Source organism: Lissotriton vulgaris, chromosome 1_1, assembly GCF_964263255.1.
Source record: "Lissotriton vulgaris chromosome 1_1, aLisVul1.2, whole genome shotgun sequence".
Classification (NCBI taxonomy): Eukaryota; Metazoa; Chordata; class Amphibia; order Caudata; family Salamandridae; genus Lissotriton; species Lissotriton vulgaris.
The window spans coordinates 1,071,627,484-1,071,647,818 of NC_141685.1; the positions used below are offsets into that span (position 1 = coordinate 1,071,627,484).

The 20,335-nt window shown below is 42.2% G+C and overlaps 1 protein-coding gene across 1 annotated transcript in view; it reads left to right on the forward strand.

Moving 5' to 3' along the window:
- IFT27 (intraflagellar transport 27) overlaps positions 1-20,019 on the forward strand; it is a 138,109-nt gene extending 118,090 nt beyond the window's left edge. The window contains exons 6-7 of the mRNA XM_086936458.1: positions 6,107-6,216; positions 19,563-20,019. Coding sequence (XP_086792584.1) covers positions 6,107-6,216; positions 19,563-19,661 — 209 coding nt within the window. The 3' untranslated portion in view covers positions 19,662-20,019. The remainder of the gene's footprint in view (positions 1-6,106; positions 6,217-19,562) is intronic.
- Positions 20,020-20,335: the final 316 nt, after the last annotated feature.

Genomic DNA, 20,335 nt, shown 5'->3' on the forward strand with positions numbered 1-20,335 from the left:
ATAGCTCGTCCTCATCCATTCTCCCTCGCAAATGCGAGTGGATTTGTCGAGCCCTGTGTCCATATTATTACCAAGTGTTATTGTATTGACTGACTCCAGGACTGATGATCTGGTGGGTCATTGCCCCCTTGTACGACTTATTTGCCTAGGATATTTACCTCCATTACCTCTTCTTTGCATTTAGAACCCTCCTCTGAGCCTGTGCGGATAGCCTCTTGCTATTCTTTACTACTTGTTATGGATATCAGAGAGAATACCGTGACTGAAGGAACATATACTTACCTGTAATCTTAGTTCTCTGTCATGGATATTTTCGCTGAATTCAGAAACAAACCTCCACCTCCCAGTTGTCTCCAAATGTGCTGAAACGTCTGTTAAAGATGATCCTTCCATTGTACCTCCAAAACTTACTGCTTCACGGATCTTCCAGTGCAGCATGGGAAGGCTGGCTGCCTTGGAATTTCTTGAAGTTGCAGTTTCAGATTAGCACTATGCATGTTCAGCCTATGAGAGGCTTCATTTTCCTTTTAATTTCAGCTTCAAAAAGGGTTAATACAGTGGTGTTTTAGAGAAATATGCTGTGTTTGTAACTTGACTAATTTGAACTGTGTTTATGAAAAACGAAAAAGTTATGTTAAAAATATTGTCTCTTACAGGCATTTTTTGCACCTATAAATCATTTGTAAAAGTTGCCTTCTGGGGATCCCTCGCATGTGTGGAGATATTCTACTGTTTGTTGTGTAGTAAGTTCCCTTTAGGGCTCACTTGATTCTCCCTTATTTTAGCCTAACTGCATGTTTTATGACATGTTTGCTTCATACAGCCCCATATAACACATTTATTTTGTGCAATGATATTATTTTAGAAATACTCTGTACATGTTATTAAGGTCGAACAGCATGGAGCCCTGTTTTTCTGTGAATCGGTCAGCAACATCTCGTAACGTTTAAACACAACACAAAGGCACAACTGTTGTTTTCCAACACAGTACTTTTTATCATCTAAACCAAGACTTGCCTTTTGTAAAACAGAGAGGAGGGTTCTTGCAGAGAGATAGGTCATGAAATGGGTGCCCCAGTCTTTCATAAACTGAGTTTACACTTACGCTGCGGACCACTTAACTACAAAATACCAGGTATGAGGTCTGCTTCGAATCCCAGAGATCATTGATGTGTTCCTGTGCTGAGGTAGTGAGCATGGGCTTAGACAAATATATCATTCGGTAGGATAGGGCTTTTCATTGTATACAGTTTGCCTGCAATGTTGATTACTTTGCTCAGTTGCTTCGTAATAGAGCACAATGGTTTAAATAAATATATTAAAATGTCCTTTTCTCTTTCTTTTGTTTATTAAGGACAAGAATGAGTAAGAAGCAAAAGGTGATCATCTGTTTCCACTGTTCCCTTTGAGACTATAGGGTTGTGTTCTAGGTTGCCAATTCACCTGTTACTCTGGGAAGGTTAGGGGGGTAGGTGGGGCACCTTGAGCTAGTCAGATTTGGCTCCATTGGTACTGATGTGGTATGGTGACTCAGTCCCAACATTCTGACATCCCATGATCCCAGGCACATTTCTTTGTCCAAACAGAATCCGTTCAACATGGTGCTACATACAATGGTCTGGTACTCATTTAACAGGTCTCCTAAGTAGTGCTTGTGCATGTTCACAACACTCCTTGCACCTACCACCGGAGACATCCATGGTGTTGGAGATTAATCCTGGAGAGTTTTTTAGGAAGCACCTAATTTTAACTGTTTTTTCAAGATTTACATTTTAAAAGGATAACCCTTTTTTGTGTTTGCACTTGGTTCACATTGCTGTTCTGATCATGGCATAGCCTGCCCGCATTGTAGACAATTGCAGACCTGCCATAAATGCGACTGTAACATTGCATAGACTTACTAATTCAGGTGGGGATTTATGTTCATAGTTGAAGCCCATGATGGCTATTGCTTTGAAGTCTTTTATACTTGGGTCAATTTTTCGGCTTTGGATGCTAATACCAACACATTCTATGAATACACAGTTGTTTACCCACCACAACAATATAGAGATTATGTGCTCTTAGAAATACCACTTTCACACTGAGAACATCAAAGATGGCTCCGCGGTACTCTTCCACATGTACTTGAACCAGTATGCACAGGTCCCCTTAGTAATGAAGGGGCCACCTGGACAGCATTAGCTGGTTATACACCATTCCCTCATTTAGCGAATCGCACTGCTCAAGAGCTACAACAATTATACAGTGGTGTAGATAGACTATATAGACACTTGACTCAATATGTTTTGCACACCTTTTTGGCTGCTCCAGCAAGGGTTGGCCTGCCAAGACCAGGCCAGTTGCCTGCAGTGCCTTCAATAAGTCCTGTAACTGTTCATTCAGTTATGGGCAAAATTCCTACTAATCCAGAGGAAATTCCATTTTGGATCACCCAAAAAATTGATCATCTGGAAGCCGCATTTCCCCTTATGGTATCATAAGACTAAGACAAGGACAGAATATAGACTATGGGCTTACCCCATGGAATGGTTCCTGGAATAAGTGACTGTAACACTTGGGGTACAGTCTTTGCTGCAGTCTATGCCATAAATCATGATACTCAGACTATGTCAGCCTTGCTGGAGGTGTTAAAACAAATACACATCGAATACTGGGCAGCTGCTGACCTGAATTTGAGGATGAGACTAATGGGAAATTTTACTGTGGTGTCTGCAGTGATTCTACCCAACATTAAATGTGAAGCAGCTTGTTTGGCTATGCAGCAGCAGCTCTCAGCGGTTGTTCAAGCCAACCAAGAATGTGAGCTACCTATAATTATTGCAGGTGTCTATACTTCATTAAGACAATAATTTGGGAACCAGACCTACTAAACCACCACTTGGCAAACCTAGTTATGACAAGGAAGCCAAGAGGAACCCTGAGTGTGTTAGAAAACAATGGGACAAATCTAAACAAAAAGAAAAAGGTAAACCTCGAGGAGGTTCTCCACCCCCTGGAGCCACCAGAGAAGAGCTATAATTGATGTGATTGCATACAAATCAAAGCTCCAGACAGGTATCAGATTTCTGATACTCGTTCTCTTCATTCCTTTCAGGACTCAAATGACTAGCAGTGCGAGAAAGGAGGAAGTTATGATCGCAGACCAGAAGGGTTCCTGAAACCGAAGAGGGACTCACTATGCTCGTCTGACATGAAGATAAAGGAGGAGGAAAAACCTCATCCATTTAAACCCCAATTTCAGAAAAAGAAAGTGCTGCTATAACTGCAAAGTATGTCATAAACACTGAGAACTCTCCTCTTGAACAGGAGTTGATATGGCTTTCCTAGACAGTGAGGCAGAAGTCACTATAGGGCACCGGAATCTCCAGGAGCTTCTGGCAGTGAGAGCAACTAATAACGTTGTTACAGTTGAAAGCCCAGATAAGCGTACAGTCCCTTCAGACAGATGATATGATTTGGATATACAAATTGAGGGTGGCATACAGCGCACCATTCAAGCAAATATTCTGGAAAAATGTTACATTTTCCTATTAAATCCTTTTAGTGGAAGTCCATTGGTCCCCTGCAGTTTATCCAAACATCCCCACAAAGTGAGGATGCACTAATTCCTACATTTTCTTCGCTTGTCCCTGATGAGGTCAAACAAGCATATGCAGTGTCAAGTGGCTAGGTTTGGCCCAGGAAGAACTTTGACTTTTTACATTTACACGTTTCTTAAGTTGCCTTCTTCTTTGACACAACTTTTGACACACATTTGCTTGCATGACAGTGCAGGATTAGTTTCTCTGAAAGCACATGCTCACAATTCCACTTCGTAAGTACACTATTGCGATACCTTCAACATTCATTAGAAGGCTTGGCACACATTGTGCAAATATTGTTGTCTATTATTCGTCCATGAAGCGGCAGGGCTATCACAGAGAATATAAACAATGTCCACCATGCTGCTGCCTTGACACGGAAACATGGAAACTATTTTTATAAATGCACAATTATTCCCGTTCTCAAATTTGAGGAGCACTCTGCTGTCATTGCGAGGTCGTCGCTGTGTCAGAGTCTCAGCCCAGCTGATTCCTGTTTACCCTCTGCTAGGAGAGATGTCCACATATAACGTTTATTTTTTGCCATATTATGTTAGAAATACGCTGTACATGTTACTATTCAGTTCTTCTTCTTGGGATTCAGTCGGAATGTTTCGTACAAGGTCGAACAACATGGTGGCCTTTTTTGCTATGATTGGTCAGCAACATCTCGTAACATTGAGCCACAACTCAAAGACACAGCTGATGTTGTTCAACATTGTCCTTTTTATCATATAAATCAAGACATGCCTTTTGGAAAACAGAGAGGAGGATTCTTGCATAGGGACAGGTAATGGAACGGGCGCTTCAGCCTTTTGTCAACTTTGTGTACGCCTACTATGCAGACCACCCAAATGCAAAATACCTGGTAAAAGGTCCTGTTCTAATCCCAGAGATCATTGATATATTCCTGTGCTCACATAATGAGGGTAGGATTCGACAAATGTATCATTCGCCATAAGGCTTTTCATTGTATACAGTTTCCTTGTAATGTTGATTACTTTGCTCAGATGTATATGTTTTCTAGTCGCAGCACAGTTGCTTCATAATAGAGCACGATAATTACAATAAATATTAACTTTCCTTGTGTATTTCTCTTGTTTATTATGGAATTGCATAGGTGAGAAGCGAAAGGTGATGATCTGTTTCCACGGTTCCCTCGGGTACTAGAGTGTTGTGATCCAGATTGCCAATAAACCTTTTACTCTGGGTAGGTTAGATGGGGAGGTAGGGTACTTTGAGCTGGTTCTATTTGAGCCCATAGGTGCAATGTGGTATGGTGACTCAGTCCCCACAATCTGACGTCATATGATCCCAGGCACAGTTATATATTTCCAAACAGAATCTCTGCAACATTGAATTCAGAAAGCATATCCATAACCAGTTACAGGTAAATAGATAGCAGGTAAATAGATGTTTCTGTATATTTTTAAGGGGAAAGAAATAGTGCTGCAAGCATTCCTCCTAGGGCAAGGACCCTCACTGATCAAAAAAAGGGTGCCATGTGAAATCAATTTGTTTTTAACAAACTCTAAGTAAATATAGCAGCATATGTGAATTTATCATTACTAATTTATATTTCTGGCAATGGGTAAAGCCTTATTTGTTGCAACAAAGTATTAGTAACAACAATTTTCGAAATTACTTTTGATCAGGATATCTTTTTATGTTCTTGGAAAGTGATGGATGGATATTTTGAGGATTAGCATATCCCTAAAACTAATTTTGGATTGAAGAATAACACAGTACATTATTGATCTTCCTAATAGTTAATTCATCAAGACCAAAAGTAGTGAAACATTTCATCACCACCTTTTGATTCCCTATTAGGAGAAGAAACTACTAGGAGATCATCCCTGTCTTATCATCTGCTTTTTGTACAGCTGTGTTTAAAACGCACACTGGACACCCCATTTTTCGAAATCTACTGCATCTTTTCTTTATTTTAGGCTAACATTAGTGATGTAATTGTTATGGGTAATATGTTTTGTGAAAGGAACTACACCAGGGATTATATTTGGAAATATCTTCTTGAGTTGGCTCAGTTAGTTGGCTTTTTGTTGCATAAAATTGTTGTCCTGTTTCTCTTGGAAAAAAATGTTTTTCCAGAAACAAATATTCTGCAAAAAAGATTTTTATACATAAATGTTCTCCAGCTTGTTAAATTAACAAATCTTTGCAGATTTGTTAAACTGTAACACATATGAACTTCATAAAACTTTTCATTTACAAATCTTTGTATAGACATTTTGGCTTCTATGATGGTGAAGACACAACGTGGAACCTCTTTATGATGTTTAGGCCTAAAATGTGTCGCCACCCCCTCCCCCCTCAAAAGACTGGGAATTTTCTGAGCATGTGAATCAACTGACAGTGCAGAACTTTTGTTGGATCTAAGTTGCTTCTGCATGTACATAATATGGTGTCATGGATTCCTCTCTTTTGCCTTTACCTTCCTTTGGAAGAACACTTCTCTTTCATGCAGTTGCTTGCTGCTCTGAGAGTCTCGCCTTCCTCTGCAGGAGTGCTGGTTGGTAACAAGTCAGACCTTGATGGGCGAAGAGTGGTGGGGCGCCCACAGGCAGAGGAGTGGGCAGCGCAGAATGGCATGGAGTATATCGAAACGTCTGCAGTGAGTATTGTTGAGGGAGCACCTCTCCAGGCAGCAGCTGTGATGTATCCTGTGATTAATGCATTCCAGTTCCCAAGTGCTGTCTCTTCTCCCTCCCTTTATTTCTTTAGATAGTGGACCTCTTTCTCATTCTGTTTAAATTTGTCTCTGCCTCTGTTGTGTAATGAGACTGCACAAGTCTGTATACTGTACCTACAGCACTTAAGGAGGCAACCTCTTCATTTTGTGTTAAAAGCAAAGTCAACCTGTCGCACTAAGTTTCCACTTTCTCCATCCTAAAGAAAGATTCTTCGTTTCACACTTGGTTACTGAGGTAGTCATTCTGTTGCTCCCACTCTAAAGAACAGCGATGTTGTAGCCAGTTGTTGAGACAGGGCTCATACAATCAGTTCCCTTTTAAGATGATGGCTTTATCTCATTTCAGCTACAAGAGCAGGCCTCTTTCTTACTCTGGATTAAATGTGAAGTCTCACTCTACACAACTCCACTCACTTAAATGAATGGTCCTCCTCCACCTCTCATATATTCAGTCCATTTGTGATACTCTGGCCACCTTTCTGTCCTAGAAATACATAATATATATGGCTATTTAAGTCTGATGAAGTGCTATAGACCCACCCTGTCTGCCTATTTTCCGGCCTGCTAAATTGTATAGAGCCATTCCACAAAGATCTGGGTGGCAACATTTGGCATGTGCTCCCTTAAGATTACCCCTATGCTTGGAGCAAATTTCTTTTTTTTTGTTAAATAATTTTTTATTACTTTTTCAACACATTATGAATAAAACATAACAATTAATAAAAAAAATGACCAAATAATTCTATAAAAGAGAAGATAAAAAAGGTGAAAAAGAAAATGATAGAAGAAAAGAAAAGGAACAAAAGAGATATAGAAGAGAAAGAGAAAAGAAAGGAAGAGAGAGAAAATTCGGGAAAAGTAAGAAATTAAGATGCTGGTGCAGGAGTAGAAAGACAGGAAGTAAAAGGTAGCCAAAGGAGGTCAGATTTAATTTTCTGAGAAAGAGTAAGAGAAGAAACTGTACCAATTCTGTGTGTTCGTCACAAATATAGTTCCATGATGATGATTTAGAATTTTCTTTCCAACAGTACAAAATCACTTTAAATGCAATAGGGATAAATAAATCAAACAACAAAGTAATATGATTAGGAACATCAAAGTCAGGTGAGAAGGAACCTAGAAAAACATTTTGTAATGTTAATGGAATATTACATTGAAATATTGTCATACATTTAGACCAAATAGATTGCCAAAACTTTAATACATTAGAACAGTCATAAAGCTGATGAACTAAAGTCCCAGTAGATTCAGAACAAGACCAACATAGGGATGAGAAAGTAGGGGAAAGCTTGGATATATAAACAGGGATAATAACAGCTCTACTGTAAATAAAGTAAAGGGATTGAGTAATACGTGCGGCAATAGACGTTTTGAATAACTTGAGCCATACTTTATCCCAAGCAGAGATAGGGTGTGACAAAGATAAGTCTGCCTCCCAGAGTAATTCAACATGGGATTTATGGCGTTCAGTTACAGGGATAACAACATCTTATAAATAAAGGCAGCCTTAGGTCTATGCTCCTGAGAAACACTATATAATGGTGAGGGAGAAGTAAGTAAGGGAGAAGTTAACAGGAAATTATTGGAGGATAGATAGGAGTGCAAAGCTGTTGATATTAAAATATATTCATTAAAGAATGAATCAGGTAAATGATATTGTGATTGTAATTCCTGGAAGGGAATGACAGTTATGTTGGATTAATTGATGAATGAAAATAATTCCCTTCTCCTTCCAATGTTCGTAATAAAATGATTTACGTTTACATTTGATACATTTATTATACCAGATCGTGGTAGACAAAAAACATTAATAAGAATCAAGACCGTCAGAGACAATATTATATAGTATTTGTCGGGAATATTTTAAAATGGGATTATATGATATGAAGGTGCAAATAGACATATATTATATCTCGAAAGGAAAAATCCTTTAATAGGGAACGCTCAAAAACAATCCAACGAGGGATAGGGATATCAGCAAAATCATAAGTTAAAGCAAAAAATTGATGAATTAAAAATGCAGAATGGTAGATTTAAAATCAGGAAAACGTACGCCACCTTCAGTTTTGGAACGCTTAAGTTTCAGAAAAGAAATGCGAGGGTGTTTGTTATTCCATAAAAACTTTGTACAAATAGAATTAATCTGTGAAAAATACGAAGCAGGAATTCGAAAAGGTAGCTTGGATAGTGTATAAAGGACATGGGGCACAATCATCATTTTAGTTTAGTTTTAGTTTCAAATGTGTTTTATTAATTTTAACAAAATCATCAGTAGGCATCGTGACACAGTATAGAGGCAATTGGCACATACATAGTATCTACTCTACCACACCATGACAAATGAAGGGGGGACCATGACTGAAGGAATGATTGTATTTTGGTCATTGGGACATTAAACATATAACTAATGGTGTTAGATAAGGTAGAGAAAAACCAAATACCAAGATATTTAATTTTTGTGGGACACAAGGTAAAATTAGTATTATTAAACATATATTGATTGCAAAAAGAGTTCAAGTGTAAGACTTCTGTCTTAGAAAAGTTCAATTTATATCCTGAGATACTAGAATATAACCGAACTTCATCCAAAATGGGAGGGAGGGAGGTATTAGGATCAGACATATATACTAGAATATCATCCGCAGATGCTGACAATTTAGTTTCTATAGAATTATGTGAAAAGCCAGAAATACAAGAATTAATTTGAATACGCTCAAGGAAAGGTTTGAGACATAAAAGAAATAACAAGGGCGAAAGGGGACAGCCTTGGTGTGTACCTCTATATAACGGAAAATACTTAAAATAATGGTAATTAACAAAAATACTGGCACGAGGAAAAGAATATAACAATTTAACATAAGAAATTAAATTTGGAAAAAAAAAACTATTTCAGTGTAGTAAACATGAATTGCCAGTTTATGCGATCAAAATCATTTGCGGCATCTAAGGACAATGCTGCAAGTGAGGATTTATACTTTCTCCCGAAAGAGATGACATTAGCAAACATCCGATCATTGTCCGAAGCCAACCTTCCCTTAACAAAACCAGTTTCATTTGTCTTAACCAATAGTGGAATAATACTCTCAAGGGGAGTGGCGAGAATTTTAGCGGATATCTTAGTCGTAATTGATTAATGAAATGGGGCGATAGTTTTTACAGAGGGAATGATCCTTGTCAGATTTGGGAAAAAGGACATTTAAAGCCTCCATAAAAGAACCAAATGCTTTGGAGTCCATAATGGATGAGTTAAAAAGGGCGAGAGGTTTGGGAGCAAAAATAGAGGAAAAAGTGAAAAAAAAATCCACAGAAAGACCATCAGGACCTGGTGCCTTCGATTTAATAAAAAAAAATTAAAAAATTAAGGATTTAATGGCTTCCGTTATCTCCTGAAGCGTAATACCTCCTTCAAATAGTTCAAATTTATCAGGAAGCAGAAGTGGATTAGGTAGGTCCGAAAAAAAGTTGTGTAAATTTTGAGCAGAGGGATGCGTATCATTGGAATATAATGACTGATAATAATCTTGGCATGCAGTAGCAATATCTTCATCAGAGGACACCAAATTATTAGTAGTCATTCAGAATAGGACCTATATTTTTATGTTCAGATTTAATTTTTAAATAATTGGCCAACATCTTGCCGGCTTTATTTTGACCTCCATGATATTTAGACTTAATTTGAAGAACATTACATGCATCCATTTTGGCAAGCTTGTTAAGAGCAGATTTGGCCTTAATTAATTCATGATGAACAGAGGAAGATCTAGAAGTAAAATAATTATATTCCAGAAGTTTCACCTGATGTAATAGAGTTGCGTACTTTACTTTAGCGATTTTCTTCTTTTTTTACTGAGTATGAAATAGCAAAATGACGGAAGGAAGCCTTAAAGGTATCCCAGTTATTAGTAATGGAGCTGTCTAAAGGGTTATTAAGAGTAAAAAACTCATTAATAAAGGTAGTAGCCTCAGTTACAAATTCAGTATCTAACAGAGAGTTATTAGGTTTCCAATAACCACATTTTGTAGAACTCTGGGATGGTCATAGTAGAAAGAATGGGTGCATGATCACAAATAAACATAGATCCAATCTCAGAGATTGAATAGATGGGAGTAAGGGTTTACTAACCAAAATATAATTAATTCTAGAACGAGTATGGTGGACATTAGAGAAAAAAGTAAATTCAAGGGTATCCGGGTTACAGGTCTTCCAAACATTGTATAATGAACGAGAGGCAATGGCAGATTGAAATGATTTATGAGTTTTGTCAGGATTAAATTTACGTTTGGATTGTCTATCCAAAAATGGGTCTAACCATTGATTGAAGTCCCCAGCAACAATAATTTTTGGGCAATCAATAGAGGATAGTAAGATCGTAATACTGTTCCAAAAATCTGGGTCTGGTTTAACGGGGCCGTAAATATTAAATAATAAGTTCTTTATTTTGTATAACAACCTTTGCCATTACCCATCGTCCATCATTATCATGTTGCGTAGATAAAATGTGTACATGGATCAATTTATGAAATAGTATAGCTACACCACCTTTCCGGTTAGAGGGTGGAGAATAAACAACTTGACCCACCCATTTTCTTTTCAATTTAAGGGATTCTACATCATTACAATATGTTTCTTGAATAAGAGAAACATGAGAATTCAGTTTAGACAAATGAGAGAGTACCTTTTGCCTTTTGACGGGGTTCCCAAGACCACGGACATTCTATGTGACAATATTACACATAATGGAAGAGTGGGAAGGTAAGGCATAAATGGAGATGAGACACTTCAGGAGAACAACTGGAAGGAAAAAAACACCACTTATTAGATGAATACAAAAAACAAAATATACAACAGCAAATAACACTAATAGGCACAAGCAACAAGTGACATATTAAAGAAAGATAAGCACTTGAGAAAATATAATGAGACATTTATACAGACAAAAAATGTATAGTGACAATGCACCGTAGAAAGACAATAGGATGATAGAAAAAGAGATAAAGAGGGTAAAGTGAGAAACAGAAAAATGAGGAAAGTAAGCAGATCAAGGAAAAGAATCCAGACCTGAATATAAACAAGCAACAAGACATATGGGGTTAGGGGACGACAAAAGCAAAGACAGCGGTACAAGTAAATAAATAATGATAAAAAGCCTCAGAAATAAGAACATGTGTAATAGTAATAGGAGATAAAGAGTGAAGGAGAGAAAGAAAATAAAAATAATAGTAATTTAAAGAAAGAACAATCAAGAGAAGGAAGGTAAATGTATAAATATAGGAACAACAACAACCAATCAACTAGGAAAACTAAGAACAAATTAAAGCATTAGTTTTCCATATTTCGAGGAGAGATATTATTGAGAGAGTTTCAGTTTAGCATGGTCAGCAAAAGAACGTGACCTTCCTTCATGAGTAACTTTGCAGAGAGATGGGTGGAGAATACCATATTGAATATTCAAGTGTCTCATCTGAGGACGGAGAGCCAAAAATTCCTTACGACGTGCATTTGTTGCATTTGAAACATCTTGTGAGATAAAAATATTATGACCTGACCATGAGAGACGTCGTTTGGATTTGACAGCTTTTAAGACATGCATCAATTCAGTAAACTCCAAGAAAAGCATGATGATGCCACATGGTATGTTAGAGTTAGGTTGAAGACGACCCAAACGATGCGCCCATTGTATGTTAAGAGGTGATGAAGATTGAAGATCTAAGAGTTACGGCAGGATTTTTTTCTGAAAAGATAAAATTTCTGATTGATACATCTGCCGTGTGGATTCCTCACCTTGTGAATATCCCCTTGCGTCAGCAACATTCGGAAATTCTTTTCGTAGCCTCGCGCCGACGTGGCCTTGGACGTCATAGAGACACAGCATTGCACGCGACTCCGCTGACGTCACCGACGCCTATAATAGGCTCACGCCGGAGTGATGACATCAGTTCCCTTTTTTCCGTGTCATCGACGCTAACGGTTTCGGTAATCACAGTAGCCAACTGGTACTTTGTTGCCTTTTAGTTACCACTTTCTGCTTCTTTGTTTCTTGTAACTTCGGTGATGTCGACAAAGAAGACAGGCTTCAAGCCCTGCAGGGAGTGCGGGAAGATGATGTCCATAACTCACCCGCACGAGGACTGTATCTGGTGTTTGAGCTCCGATCACGATATGGATGGATGTTCCTCTTGTCGGAAGATGAACCCGAAGAACCTGAGGGAGAGAGAGACCAAGCTCCTGGTAGCGAAGCTGAAGGCTGGAAAAGGAAAATCTTCGAGGTCTCGTTCTCGAAGGGCGAGGTCGAGGTCGAAGTCAAGATCCGGATCTCGAGAGGGGTCGTCTATGAGGTCCGCATCAGACCATGCTTCGAAGTCGAAGATGAAACATAAAAAGAGTAGGCGTGAGTCCCGACGTCGTTCCGGTAAGGAGTCGAGGTCGAGGTCACCGAAAAAGGTGCGTTCTAAGGTGGTTACGCTGGAAGTCTCGGAACCAGAAGGTGAAGTCTCGCCTTCGGAGTCGTGGTGGATTCTGCGCCTGCCGAAGAGCCGAATCCAATCCCTCCTCAAGACCAGCCTGGGGGTTTACAGCCACCCTTTCCAACCCCAGGCCAGGACCCATCGGCGTTTCTGAACGCTATGTATGGCGTCTTTTCAAGGGCGTGGTACCCCTCTGGCGCACCCTCGGGTCCCAACGGTCCTCTGGCTTTCAATCTAGGAGTCCCTCACTCCTATCCTCCTGCTCCATTTATGCCATATATGCCGGCTCCGACGCCGCATTGGCAGTTTCCGGCTCCGCCGAAGTCGTCAACGCAGGTTCCGGCGTCACCCGCTCCTAAACGGCCTCGAGAGCATCCCGCTGGGCCTTCGGATTTGTTGCCAACGTCGTTCCAGACTCCGTCGGAGCCGTTGGTGGATCCGGCTGCGAAGCGTGTGAGGAGAGGTCCAGAAGGGAGTCCCATCCAGATTTGGAGGAAGGTGAATTGGATGAGGACTGTTTTGAGGATCTGGCTGACGCTGGTTGCCTGGATTTCTCTGCGGAGTGGGAGTTGCCTTCAGGCTCTGGTACACCTTCTAAGGATGTCCAGCCTTATCATGTGGTGATGAGGAAGGCTGCGGAACTTTTGCAATTTGCTTTGCCTACGGTGGAGTTTATGTCCAATCTTCTCACTGAGGTTTTGCATTCACCTAGTTCTGTGGTAGAACCGTTGCTTCCGTTTAATGACTCCTTAACGGAGCCCATTTTGGAGGTGTGGAAGAAACCACTGTCAGCTCCTGCGGTGTCTAAGAGTGTGGCTAGAAGGTACAGGGTTGCACCTGAAGACCCTGCTTTTTTGACGTCTCATCCATCACCAGAGAGTCTAGTCATTCAAGCAGCCTGCTCCAAAAAGAATGTGAGTGCCTTTCCCCAGGTGCCCTGTGAAAAAGAGGCAAAGAAGCAGGATCAGGTTGCTAAAAAGACCTCTTCTGCGAGCATGGCGTTGAAGTCGACTAATGCCACTTGTCTGATGGGGAGGTATGTGCATGCCCTTATGGATTCTTTGCAAATTCTAGCTCCTAAGATTCCTGAAGCCAGCAGGAAGGATTTTGAGGAGGTTATTTCGGATGCACAGGCGGCTCGCCAAGTGATACAGAGTGGTCTGGACACTGCGGACTCGGTGGCACGTATCATGGGCACTGCTGTCGCCACTAGGAGGTTGGCTTGGCTGAAATCCTCAGACTTTTCAGCGGATGTTCAGGCGACTTTGCTGGATCTTCCTTTTGATGGATCTGGTCTCTTTGGGAAGAAAGCAGATACGGCCCTAGAGAGATTTAAGGACAGTAGGGCGACTGCAAAATCTTTGGGTCTCCAGGTCAGAGGCTCTTCATTCAACAGGAGATTCAGGGGTTTTGGTCGCTCTTCCTTTCGGAATTAGCGACAAGGTCAGCAACAGCAGCAGCAGCAAAATTCCATGTACAGGTCGTACAGGGGAAAGCAAAGAGCACGTCCGCTTGGACGTCCAGTCTCTTCCACCTCCACTTCCTCCAACCCTCCAGCCTCAGAAAAGCAGTCCTAGATCCGCCATTCAGGATCATGTTGGTCCGGTGGGGGGTCGGCTTACCCATTTTCTACAGGATTGGGAATCGGTTACATCAGATCTTTGGGTTCTCAATCTTGTAGAAAATGGGTATGCTCTTCCCTTTCGGGAATTCCCTCCCAATTACCCTCCTTGCCAAGGTTATTGCACAGAGGAACATCTGTTGCTTCTGCAGGAGGAAGTGCTGACTCTGTTGAGAAAAGGTGCAATTGAGGTGGTCCCAGAGCCAGAAAGGGGTCAGGGGTGCTACTCCCGGTATTTCCTGATTCCCAAGAAGGATGGCAGGCTTCGTCCAATTCTGGAACTCAGGATCTTGAATCTCTATCTGAAGCAAGAGAAATTCAAGATGCTCACCCTTGCTCAGGTTCTTCAAGCGCTGCTAGAAGAAGACTGGATGGTGTCGCTCGACTTACAGCATGCGTACTTTCACATCCCGATCCTGAAGTCGCACAGGAAGTATCTCCGTTTTACTGTGGGTTCGCAACACTATCAGTTTGCGGTCCTTCCCTTTGGACTTACTACTGCGCCACGAGTCTTCACCAAGGTGATGGCGGTGGTGGCTGCGCATCTCAGAAGGTCGGGGATTCCGGTTTTCCCCTATTTGGACGACTGGCTAATCAAAGCGGAGTCATCAGAGAGAGTGCTCCATCATCTGCAGGAGACAACCCAGTTGTTGTACAGGTTGGGTTTTTCGATAAATGTACCCAGGTCTCACCTGGTGCCCTCCCAACGCAACCTGTTCATAGGTACTGTACTGGACACGACTGTATGTCACGCATTCCCTCCTCCTCAAAGGATTCGCGACATACAGGAGATGATGCCTTTATTTTACAATGGAGCGGTTGTTCCAGTCCTGAAGGTCCTTCGTCTGCTCGGTCTGATGGCTTCCTGCATTCTGTTGGTCAACCATGCACGCTGGCACATGTGGGCGCTCCAGTGGTGCCTCCGCAGACAGTGGTATCAACACAACGGAGATCTCAGGGAGTCAGTGAGGATCTCCAGAGAAGCTGCGGCGGATCTGTCTTGGTGGGGCGTGGAAGGCAACCTGTCTCAAGGGAAGCCTTTTCATCTGTCTCCTCCGGTGGCCACAGTGATAACGGATGCATCCACTCTAGGGTGGGGTGCTCATCTGGGGGATCTGGAGGTCAAGGGTCTTTGGTCTCCAGAGGAAAGATTGCTTCATATCAACCTTCTAGAATTGCGGGCGATACGTCTGGCGCTCAAGGCCTTCCTCCCATCCCTTCGCGGTCGGTCGATCCAGGTCCTGAAGGACAACACGACCGCAATGTGGTACATCAACAAGCAGGGAGGGGTGGGGTCGCAGTGTCTCTGCAGAGAGGCTCTGCGTCTCTGGTCCTGGGTTCAGGACCATCAGATTTGTCTGATGGCAAATCATCTGGCCGGAGTTCTGAACGTTTGTGCGGACACTCTCAGTCGGTGGTTCTCGGCCGACCACGAGTGGAGGCTCCATCCGGAGGTAGTTCACGACCTCTTTCAGATGTGGGGAACTCCTCGGGTGGACCTGTTTGCCACTCACGAGAATGCTCACTGCCCGTCATTCTGCAGTCTCCAGTATCCGATGCAAGGTGCCTTGGGGGACACGTTTCAGTTGAGTTGGGGAAGACAACTCCTTTACGCGTTTCCTCCCATACCTTTGATTCCTCGGGTTCTGAGGAAGATTCGCCAAGACCGGGCCCAAGTCATTCTGGTCGCCCCGGATTGGCCAAGAAGGGTGTGGTACACAGATCTTCTCCACCTCTCCTCTCACCTGCCGCTCCGTCTCCCTCTCAGGGCAGACCTGCTCTCTCAGGTGGAGGGGCAGGTTCTACACCCCCACCTCCAGACATTACACCTTCATCCCTGGAGATTGAACGGGGCAACCTGAATTCCTTTTCACTCCCGCCTGACGTGGTAGATGTTATCTTGTCAGCCAGGCGCGACTCCACTAAGACCATTTATTCGTACAGATGGTCAAAGTTTGTCACTTGGTGTGGGGTGAAGTCTGTTGACCCTTTGAGAGCCCATTTGTCTGAGGTTCTCCAGTTCGCTCTCTCTCTGGCGCGGCAAGGGCTTGCTGTTGCCACTGTTAAGGGTTATCTTTCTGCGCTGTCGGCGTTTCTCTGCTTGCCTGACCAGCCATCTCTTTTTAAGTCTCCTGTTGTTTTAAGGTTTTTGAAGGGCCTCACAAATAAGTTCCCTCCTACTCCTTTTATTGTGCCTCAGTGGGACTTAAATCTTGTCTTGACCATTTTAATGGGTGCTCACTTTGAGCCCCTTCACAAATGTCCTATGAGGCTCTTGAGTCTAAAGACAGTCTTCCTCGTTGCAATAACCTCAGCAAGGAGGGTAGGTGAGCTTCAAGCTCTTAGTTCCAAGGCCCCATTCCTAGCCATTCATGCTGATCGATTGGTTCTTAGGACCAGGGCTGCTTTTCTCCCTAAGGTGGTGTCTCCTTTCCACCTTGGGCAATCCATTACCCTCCCTACCTTCTATCCTCCCCCTCACCCTTCCAAGGAGGAGGAGAGATTACACCGTCTGGACCCCAGGAGGGCGGTGTCTTTTTACCTGGACAGATCTAAAGACTGTCGTTTGGATGACCAGCTCTTCATTGGGTTTGCTGGTTGCAAGAAAGGAAGAGCGGTCCATAAGAGAACTTTGTCAAGATGGATCGTCCTCTGTATTAAGGTCTGCTACTCTTTGGCCGGTAAGGAACCACCAGAGGGTTTAAGGGCTCATTCTACAAGAGCTAAATCTTCATCCTCAGCATTAACTAGAGGTGTTCCTGTGGAGGATATTTGTAGGGCGGCAACTTGGTCTTCCCTCCACACTTTCGTGAAGCATTACTGCTTGGATTCCGAAGTGAGGAGGGACGGTCACTTTGCGCGCTCTGTCCTCCATGATTTCCTGGTTTAGAAGAGTGGACTGCCTCCTCCGGGAGTGGGGACTGCTGTGGGACTCTATTCACAAGGTGAGGAATCCACACGGCAAATGTATCTATCAGAAGAACAAGTTACTTACTTTCGATACCGCTTTTTCTGGTAGATACAATATCTGCCTGTGGATTCCTCACTGACCCACCCGCCTCCCCGTTGTCCACTCTTCTATACCAGTATATCTGTATTGTTTCACTTTGATATTGTGTTTATTTTGTGGTCATGAAAATGTTCTATTTCAAAAGTTTGCTTTCAATGGCTACACACTGTGTGTGTTATTATGACTATTGTGTACTGTGTATACTTTGTGCTTCACTACTGTCATTGGTCCTTCCGTGTGCCTCGAAGGCACGGAAAAAAGGGCGGAACTGATGTCATCACGCCGGCGTGGGCCTATTATAGGCGTCGGTGACGTGAGCGGAGTCGCGTGCGATGCCGTGTCTCTATGACGTCCAAGGCCACGTCGGCGCAAGGCTACGAAAAGAATTTCCAAATGTTGCTGACGCAAGGGGATATTCACAAGGTGAGGAATCCACAGGCAGATATTGTATCTACCAGAAAAAGCGTTACCGAAGGTAAGTAACTTGTTCATCTGGACCTTCAATATTTTCCGGCAGGCCTTAAAGGCGAAGATTGTACCTTCAAATGCGATTTTCCAAATCTTCGGTATGAAATTTTAGTTTATGAATTTCTTGGTCTAATAAAGGGATTTTAGTAGAAATATCTTGGAGATCCCCAACACGCTGTTCAAGTTCCATAACCTTGCCCTCATGATTATCCAGAAGTCTTCAATTTGTTTCAACTTTTCGTTAATTAGTAACCATAAAAGCCTGAAGACCACATACCTCATCTAAAATAGAGTCCAAAACAGGATTTTGTGAGGTATGAAAGGGGGAAGGAGGATCATTCTTATGTCTCTTTAGTTTAGCGACTGAGGAGGATGATCTAGATGATGTGTGAGGGTCATTCGCCATCTTGAATTTTGGAAGAGAGAGCTGGGAAGTAATTAATAGCAGACAAATGCGACCCATACACCACAGAACAAGTTCGAACTAGTGACCATCCAAATATAAGTAAAAATAATAGAATGAATTGAAGTACTGGAGTATATTACTGAAGGCAATGAAGATAAATGGATTTCCAATATCACTTCAGAATGATAGAAAGCTGTTGCCTTAAAAAATACGATAAAAACTATGTGACAGCATGAAGGATGCACCTTTTAGAATCCAAAAATGGAGGATACGCATTCAGCGCACAACAGCAACAGGAAAGAGCTCTTCCTCATGCATGTTCCACATAACTGCCGCAAATAGCGACGAATAAGCTGCTGTTAAAAGGCTGGCTCCATAGCATGCTGCTACATGAAGAAACCATAAGAGAAGAAATGGAAAAGCCTTCTCTATTATCATACTGCTATCCCCTCTTTGTGTCATTCATATATATAGAGAGAGAAGGAAAAGGAGCAGCATTCATTAAAAATGTCTTCTCTTTCATTTCCACTTCGTGTCAGTTGTAGATAAAACAAAAAGAAAAAACAGAGAAACGAGTAGCAATCTCTTTAACAAGTTATGCGGTTACTGTTTCTTGCTGAGCTACATACCGGCGGCATAATATAGATGACCCTGACAGAAGGGCGGCATTTGCTGACAAACAATAATCGGAACGCGAGTGCCGCTACCGTGAGGAGAATATTACCACCACCGCCACCAGGTACTCGTGCTACAGCTCCTATTGAAGGAAGCGGCCACTGCACACTCCTAATCTTCAGAAGCACAGGGCCGCCATCCACGCCTGTGTACTCCGCTAATTAAGGCAGGTATGATCAGATGAGCTCTGTGTCCTAGCGGACTACCTCTGATCAAATATGGTCGGTTTACCTTTTTCCAGTAATATTTACTTACCTGACGTTTGCACATGCAGAATTACAGAAATTTAAATCGGATATGCATTTTCATACTTAACTTCATTATTTTGTTTAGCACTGTGGAGTAACTTTCCGTATACGCTCATTATTACTTTCAGAATTTCTCTAGTCTCTATTTGCAATCACATTTGTGAAGCTGAATTCCAACAATCCTGTTTGTATAATCCGGATTTTAATTTTGCCCTTGCAAATGCATTTATTGCATTCCTATAATGAACTTGGCTGTGCAAATCGCATTGTAGATTGAATGCGTCAGTACTACTTTTTTCTCCAGCCTTTTGTCAGATCTTGATTAGGCAGCTTCTCTCTCTTGCCCTTAGCTGACTTTTCATTGCTTTTTTACAGAAGGAGATGGATAACTATGATGCTCCCTTTCGCAGCCTGGCCAGCAAATTCCATCACCTATACCTGGAGTGGGTTGACTCGATTCAAGGGGTGCTATGAAGATGAGGAGTACCCCCTGTAGCCAGGTCCACAGCTTCCAGTGCCTCCTTAACGGTTGGATGAACCTCCTCCAGTGGATGCTATGAGGAAGACCAGCCTACAATTTCCCTCATTCTATCTGGATTGGATGGAGACCATCCAAGGGGTGGTGTGAAGATTCCAAGCCCTGAGCACCATGTGTAGCTAGGCCCACACCTTCCAGTGGTGGATGACATCACACCAGTGGATGCTGTGAGAAAGGCCATGTACAAGTCCCGCAAGGACCTTTTGACTATATTCTCTCTGACCATCTTTCTGGGACAGTCTTATATTTTTTTACCCTGTTATATGAAAAATAAACTTACTGAAGAAAGGAGAACCGCATTTCTTATCTGGTGAAACTGGATCTGTCAAGCTTAAACGTCAAGCTTGCCCCCTGTAAATCTCTCCCTAGCTCCAGTCAGTCCCTCCCTCTGGAAGTTATTGGTGTTTTCGATTCTCTCCAGATCCCATACTTGTGCCTCCCTGATAATTTTTCCAAAGCACCTATATATATATGCCTTCCTGAAATAACTCCTGTGTCCCTTCCAATCTGTCCTTGAAGAACTCTCTGTAGTCCTGCTACCCTTCCTTCCCAAATAGATGGAGATTGCCTGTGCTGGCCGACTAGTCTAGAAAGAAAATTCTAAAAATTG